Here is an 8,020-nt window from a genome sequence, read left to right on the forward strand (position 1 = left end):
CTGTTACATACTACTTTCCATTCCAATTTGCCGGAGCAGTCGTGCTCATATTTTCATAAACACTTCACCCCCTGAAGAAAGGGTACACATTTTGAAAAGACCATCTGAATTGGAATTATTGCCTGATGATAGTACTAACGTTTTTTCTGATGGAATCATCGAGCACTACATTGTGAGGCCCGATGAACTGGAAAATCTCAGTCTAGCCGCTTTCGCCTCATGGTATGAATTTTCCCGAACCAAACGCAATAGGAGAACCCAAAATTTGAACGAAGATGAAGACCAAGAAATTGAAACGACTAATGTGGAAACGTCTCTTGAGCTGAAAGATTCTTCAGGATACGTCAGGAAAAGGATGCAGGCTAAAGTAATCAGATTCAAAAAGTACAGTATGGTGAAAGATCTCAAAAACTACTGTCGAGTGGAAATTATGTTATTTTTACCTTGGCGTTGTGAGGAAACCGAATTGCTAGAAGCTAACGTAGAAGAAATTTATGAAGCCCATAAGCAGGAAATATCTGAAGCTAGAAGGGAATTTATAAGTGAAGTTGATGACTTGGATCTGGACCAAATGATTCAAGAAGTAAGAGAAAACCAACACTCAAATGACGTTCAAAATATTCAACCTATGATTGAACATCAAAACGAGCGTGATAGAAGTTTCACATTGGATGACCCGGAATTTTTTGTCAACTCTCTTCAAGAAGCCGTTTGTGACGTAACTTCTGATATTCAACAGTCTAGCGCTGCCGACTTCACTCCAACAATTACTCTTGTCAACAATGAAGAATATTACAGCATGCTTCGAAAACTAAATTTAAAGCAGCGAGAAATTTTCTGCTACGTACTAAATCATTTCAAAACATCTCAAGAAGAACCTCTGAGGATTCTGATAACAGGCGGTGCTGGTGTTGGGAAAAGTCTCTTGATTCAAGCCATTTTTGAAGCCGTATCCAGGCATGAAAAGAATAAACCCGGTGCCGATCCATCACGATTATCAGTTCTAAGAACGGCATTCACCGGGAAAGCGGCTTTTAATATTGATGGTGTCACTCTTCACTCTGCCTTTAACTTGCCAACAAATCAATTTTCTGGCAAGATGAATCCTTTGGACAACGACACTTTGAACAGAAAAAGATGTTCACTTTTAGGCCTGAAACTTCTGATAATAGATGAAATATCTATGTGTGGAGCCAAAATCTTCAATTATATTAATGTAAGAGCCCAACAAATCTTCGGATCTCCAAAGCATTTTGGTGGTATTTCAGTTGTTCTCGTGGGAGACTTCAACCAGTTACCCCCTGTTGGGGATAATTACACATTTATGCCCTTAAAAGAAAAGAACAACCCCTATGCGGCCCTAATTGGAAGTCCACTGTGGGAGGAATTTAAGTTGTATGAGCTTGATGAAATTATGAGACAGAAAGATGACAAAATATTCGCTATGGCTTTAAATCGAATGTCCATGGGAGAGATGACACCCGCCGACGTTGACTTGTTTAGAAGCCTGGAAACATCTATTTCAAGGCCCCTACCTCTGGAAGCCCTTCATTTGTTTGCAACAAATGATGAAGTAAATGCGTTCAATGAATCAAAGTTATGTTCACGGAATGCTGAAAAGATATGCTCTGTCGCATTTGACTCGGCTACGGGTGACGCTAGCAATGAAATCAAAACAAGAATTCTTGAAGCCGTAAAAACCTTGAAACCCCAAGAAACCAGCGGTTTACCAAGAGAATTAACCCTAATGGTTGGTATCAGGTACATGATCACCAATAATTTGAACACCGCCGATGGTCTAGTAAATGGTGCAACTGGAAGGTTAAGAAAAATACAGTATGGTCAAAATCAAAAAGGTGAACAAGTCCCCGTTCGAGTTTGGATTGAATTTAACGATAACAAGACTGGAAAAGAGACTAGAGCCCAGTCTCAAGGATTAATGATAGCCAATAATATTAATGAATTATGGACGCCTGTTGAGAAGGTTGTCAGAAGTTTCACTAGACGTTCAGGACAAAAAAACATCTACGTTTCAAGAAAGCAGTATCCTCTAGTAATTGCCGAAGCTATTCAGTGGCGTCGGAACCGGGGGGGCAGGGAGGGCTCAAGCCCCTGCTATAACGAAATGTGAGGGGGCGCAGCCCCCTCACATTTGGTTTATAATTTTCTTAGTTTGTATTCAATTAGGTATTAAATTTTAGATTAAAAATAAAAAAATTCTATATTTTAAGACCTACTGCATTACAAAAAATTGTAAACTAATGAAATGGAATTACGCCTAGTCAACCTAATATTAGAAGTAATATAAAAGATCGCCCTATATCTAGCGAAGTTTCTTGTATTACCAAAAGCGGATTATGCTTCACACATAAAGTACGCAAGTCCCACTTTTCCATTGCTTTGGCCATGGATTTAACCAATCATAAGCCCCTAACCGTAGATAACCGCTTTAATGCCAGACCAATCGGCGACGGCTATTACTATTTTCTTGCATGGGACCTCGACTCGACCTCGCCGTCGACATAACCGGAAACCTCGGAAGGCAAAATACCGTAATCGTTCGTTAGTCGTTATGTTATATTGAACGTTTTAAAGCTCAAGTCTCGAAAAATTTCGAGTCATTTAATAAGTCTTCAACTAAATATTATAAGATTTTTTTAATTTCAACAGAAAAATAGCTCTTCGAATAATAGTAGACTTGAAAACTTCATTAAGCCTTGGCTAGGTATCAGCGGAATCCCAATTCCCGAGCCGCCGGCGGCTAAGCTCGCCGTAGCCGCGGGAATAGAAAACATTCCTCGTAAAAAACAGATACACGGAGTCTTAAATAGTCCATGCAAAGGCTGCCCAGATTGATAAGATCTTTGTTCCTTACTCCCAAATAATCTTTGGTATTGTGAATAGTTTTATCTAAAGAATATTTTAGACACCCTATTCAGTCTTTATAGTAGTTCCATAGCCGACTTGTATTAATAAAGGCCTATAGGTAAGAAGCTACCCATGGGGCGGCATACCAATTTTTTAGCGACCGCTAGATGTCGCCCTTAGGGGGAAAATTTTGTGGCGGGAACTTTAAAACGAATGAAAATGCCAATAGGAGAAAGCTTACTTTATGTATTGAGGTTGGGTTTTTTTTTTTGAATAAAGTAAGACAGTTTTTTTAGAAGTAATACATTTACTTGATAACAATATATTTGTCTTTATCTCATTTAAAGTGCGTTTAGTAAAGTATGTTTTCTACTTTTCTATCTCAGTAAAATGTAATATTTTGAATCACATTACAACTTTGCATATTTTCGGGGCAAGGGTTTTAATTTGTACGTTTTGACTGTTTCTTCAACGTCACTTATATCTTTGGCATAGTTGATCATTAGGAGTTTGACAAGCTTATCTAACATAATATCACATAAATTAATATAAACCTATTTCAGCGTCCCACCAGACCCAATCGTTTCCGCAGTTAAGGCGCGTATTTCTCTCAGATTTCGTATCCACCCCCATTCCGTGCCCTAAAATACCCCAGTAATGTTTTGGTAAATATAGGCATATTCACAGGGTTGGCCAAATTACATGAACCTCAAATAAAAAATTATAATTACAAATCAAAAGTATATTAAATTACAAATTATAAATCATCGTAGGATTCGTATCTGATTTTGTTAAAGAACCCTTAACGTTTCTACCTCGCCAAGATATTTAAGGTATTATAAAGTATGCAATAACGCAATAAGTTACTAAACCTTTTCAATCCTACTGTGATATGTATATATTAATTTATGTGATATTATGTTAGATAAGCTTGTCAAACCCCTAATGATCCCCCGAAAATATGCAAAGTTGTAATGTGATTCATAAATTTCATATGTTAGGTACTAATCAAAACACTTATTTTGAAAATATTACATTGCACTGTGATAGAAAAGTAGAAAACATACTTTTCTAAACGCACTTTAAATGAGATAAAGACAAATATATTGTTATCAAGTAAATGTATTACTTTTGAATAAACTGCCTTATTTTATTCAAAAAAAAAACCCCCAACCTCAAGGCAAAAAGTAAGCTTTCTCCTATTGGCATTTTCATTCGTTTTGAAGTTCCCGCCACAAAATTTTCCCCCTAAGAACGACATCTAGCGGCGGCAGATCACGACGGCCATTGCCAATATCAGAAAAAAAACCGAGGATCACCTATAGGCCTTTATTAATACAAGTCGGCTATGGTAGTTCCCTAATTTACGCACCAGGTAAATTGGTTCTTAAGGCGGAAGGATCGCAAGGATCAGAAAGAGCCGCGTTACCGAATTTTGTTCCTCCGCGTAAGGGGAGGTTCTTTCCTAGGAGCTTAGAGAATATCGTGTAGCTCTCCCAGGCACCTGTTACGTACTTCATGTGTAAAGCCTAATCGGCTTCTGGTATTACTACTGTTATTATACTATTTAAAATTATACTTGTGTAAATTACGACAACAGCTTTCAAATGACGCTCCAGAGCAGGTTTGGGGCGTCATCCCATACATCCTCCTTGGTCTTCATCGGAGTCCGAGCCCCCCCAACTTCAAAACACTTCCGACGCCCCTGAAGCTATTACTGTACACAAGAGCCAAGGAGACACCTATTCCGAAGTAGTTGTTCATCTTAATCAAAAGCGAAAGATGAAAAGGCCTCAGTTATACGTCGCTTGTAGTAGAGCCAAAACTTCAAACGGTTTGTTCATCGTGGGAAAGTTCACGGCGCCTAACCCAGTGGTTAAAAGTAAAGACTCTGTTGCCTTAGAGATGGAGCGACTTCGAAAAGATTGCCCGTTGATGCTACCTATTTTGGATCAAAAAACGTCTATTTATGTGCATAACGTACAGTCTTTAAACTGTCATTTACAAGATGTAACCTCGGATCTCAAGATAATGGAATCGGATATGATATTTCTTGTGGAAACCTGGGCCAAAGAAACTGACAATTTTAAAATTCCTGGATTTTCGGAGCTAAATGGTATATGCCTTCCTCGTCAGTCTCGACGAAAACCATATGGAGTATCAGCTTATATCAAAGAAACTGTAACTCACACCAGAATTCGTATGTACACTTCCGAACCAACAACAACCTCTCATATTGAATGCTTGTGGCTGGATGGATCGTTAAATGATTTACGCCTTTCTGTACTAGCAGTTTACTCTTCCCCAGCTTGCAACATTCGCGACATAATATATGGTATTGGGAAATGCGTGGCGGAATATTATGATGAAGATATTCCCAGCGTCATTGTTGGTGACTTCAACATTAACCTTCTTGAGACATCATCTCTTGAAACCAAGAAGCTAATCGATTTCTTCTCTGATAATGGGTTTCAACTTTTACAAGGTCTTAACTTGAAGCAATCAACTGATGGTGGTACTCAACTGGATTTAGCATTTGGCGATGAGAAATTTTCCACCATTTTCAGCGCTAGTTATCGAGAATGTTACTATTCTTATCATAAAGGAATATGTTTACATTTTAAATAACCTAGAATCTAAGACATCATCTGACTTCTCAAACCAATTTTTCAAATTTTCAATGATCAGCATTGTTCCGGATGAAACTAGAAGATCAACATTGATCTCGATGAAGCTACAAGATCAACAGTTGTCTGGATGAAACTACAGGTCAACAGTTGTCTGGATGAAACTACAGGTCAATGGTAGGCTTGGGAACCTAGTTAAAGAAAACCATATTAGGCTTGGAATCCTAGTTAAAGAAACCCATATTAGGCTTGGGATCCTAGTTAAAGAAACCCAAATTAGGCTTGTCGCCCTAGAGAAAGATGCTCTCACTCGCAATAAAACATGATCTAATGTTATAATCATATTTTTTTAAGTAATTAACAGAATTCCAGATGAATCTACAAGTGCTACTTGAAACTTCAAGATCTGCAGTAACAAGATGAAACTTCAAGATCTACATTAACAAGATGAAACTTCAACTACAAGGTCAATGGTGGGCTTGGGAACCTAGAGTAAGAAACCCAAATAAGGCTTGGGATCCTCGAGAAAGACACCCATATTAGGTTTAGGATCCTAAAAAATTAAGCCCACATATATGCTACAAGATGAAAGGTAGCCCAAATCGAAGTACTTGATCTACAATGTCCAGATTGAGCTACCTACAACTGTCAAGATCAACAGTGGGCTTGGGATCCCAGAAAAAGATACCCCTATTAGGCTTGGGAACCTAGAGTAAGAGACCCATATAAGGCTTGGGATCCTTGAGAAAGACGCCCATATTAGGTTTAGGATCCTACAAAATGAAGTCCACATATATGCTACAAGTTGAACGGTACTATGGTAGCCCAAATAGAACTACTTGATCTACAATGTCCAGATTGAGCTACCTACAACTGTCAAGATCAACAGTGGGCTTGAGAACCCAGAAAAAGATACCCCTATTAGGCTTGGGATCCTTGAGGGAGACACCCATATAAGGCTTGGGATCCTTGACAAAGACACCCATATAAGGCTTGGGACCCTTGGCAAAGACACCCATATAAGGCTTGGGATCCTTGAGAAAGACACCCATTTACGTTTCAGATAATAGGAAAAAGAGGCCCCCCATATAAGCTGCAACAACAACATTAATCCAGATAAAACTAAGAAATCAGCACTGTTTCGAGATTGAAGTAAGTAAAACTACGAGGTCAAAAATACATTATACTTGTAATAGAGCCAACACTGCAAATTAATCTTTTTGTAAATAAGGGAATCAAGGCCCCCCAACGAGGGAAGCATTTCCAAACTGTACAACTACTAATTTTTCAATTTAATTTCAATTAGTAAGAAAGTAATCTAACAATTTTGATAAAGAAAGAAACCTACTAATGTATGATTCTTACTCATTAGACAGGCTATTTGTTTTCTCTGGTATCAAATTTCAGACAACATGACTGGGGGCTAATTCTAGGCAATGGTTGTATATTGGTATAATAGTACAAACATTGAATAATTTTAGCCATCAGTCATATATTATGCTACAAATGCTACTTTTGCATTAAGAAAAAAGTCAAGAATTTGTTCATTGGACAGAAATTTGTTACTAATTTCATTAAACTGTAAACCAAAATCATACTAGATTGATTTTCTCATAATCGGAGTATTATTTTATATTTAAATTAACAAAACCAGGTTCCAGTTCACTCACAGAACAGATTTTGTTAATTACTTATTTAATTAAACTGTAAACCAAATTCTTACTAGATTGGTTTTATTCATAATCGGAATGCTATTTTATAAACGATGGGAAAAAAACCGGAAAATTTTAAATTTGCCGGGGTCATAATTCTACTCACTAGAGGGCGCGCAAAAGTGTAATCTGGCCGGGGCCATCTTGTTATTAACAAATTTCTCGTGGCACGCTCCATGTCTCGCGCCATGATTATCAAATCGCGCGCGAATTTTATCAAATCTCGTGATAAATTTCATTCAACACGTAACATGCCACGAGCATTTTGTTAATAAAAAGGCAGGACGTTACGCGATTGGCCGGAGGACCTTCTTTAAAATTATCCTTAAAATCTGAACCTTATTTGAATTTTAAAGTCATTCGGAAGTATTTCCTGGATGTTTGACTATGCAGACTGGTCTTATAATTAGTAGAAAAATCGATAAAAATCACATTATTTTCTAATTCACCCTGCCTTTAAACTGTAGGCAATACGTTAAACATTATTTCGATTACAGCAGTCTATTGCATTACATATCTATTATTCACGTTATCAATCCTGCAACACAATATGGTAGGAAACATACTATTTTCAGTGGAATAATACTATCCCATAGAAGCTATTGGCCACAAATACCGAAGCCACCCTGTATATCTACCCAATTTCAAGTCTACATTTACTCCATTTAAAGTCCCTATTTACCCCATTTAAAGTCTATATTTACCCCCATTTCAAGCCCCCCCTTTACACCATTGCAAAACTATATTTACCCCTATTTCAAGCCCTATTTACACCATTGCAAAACTCCTATTTACACCATTGCAAAACCCCTA

At 37.7% G+C, this 8,020-nt stretch overlaps 1 protein-coding gene and 1 long non-coding RNA gene across 2 annotated transcripts; both read left to right on the forward strand.

The window, feature by feature from the left end:
* Positions 1 to 240: 240 nt before the first annotated feature.
* Positions 241 to 5,496, forward strand: LOC149614000 (uncharacterized). The gene is made up of 3 exons (XM_089858045.1): positions 241 to 2,078; positions 4,244 to 4,315; positions 4,493 to 5,496. The coding sequence occupies exons 1-3, from the start codon at positions 356 to 358 to the stop codon at positions 5,494 to 5,496; spliced, it is 2,799 nt and encodes a 932-aa protein (XP_089714171.1). The 5' UTR covers positions 241 to 355.
* A 172-nt stretch (positions 5,497 to 5,668) lies between these two features.
* LOC149614001 (uncharacterized) lies at positions 5,669 to 7,215 on the forward strand. The gene is made up of 3 exons (XR_016376247.1): positions 5,669 to 6,647; positions 6,727 to 6,800; positions 6,868 to 7,215. It is a non-coding gene; the product is annotated as an uncharacterized LOC149614001 (long non-coding RNA).
* Positions 7,216 to 8,020: the final 805 nt, after the last annotated feature.

Source organism: Phalangium opilio, unplaced genomic scaffold (genome assembly GCF_054372755.1).
Source record: "Phalangium opilio isolate 3A_F unplaced genomic scaffold, DU_Popi_V2 ptg000230l_1, whole genome shotgun sequence".
Lineage (NCBI taxonomy): Eukaryota > Metazoa > Arthropoda > Arachnida > Opiliones > Phalangiidae > Phalangium > Phalangium opilio.

Bases quoted from the DNA above. Each gene is read 5' to 3' on its own strand.
- LOC149614000 (XM_089858045.1), top strand. From the start codon at position 356: ATGCAGGCTAAAGTAATCAGATTCAAAAAGTACAGTATGGTGAAAGAT. The intron at 2,079-4,243 runs GTCGGAACCGGG...TTTACGCACCAG, and splicing joins TGCCGAAGCTATTCAGTGGC to GTAAATTGGTTCTTAAGGCG. The intron at 4,316-4,492 runs GTAAGGGGAGGT...GCTCCAGAGCAG, and splicing joins ACCGAATTTTGTTCCTCCGC to GTTTGGGGCGTCATCCCATA.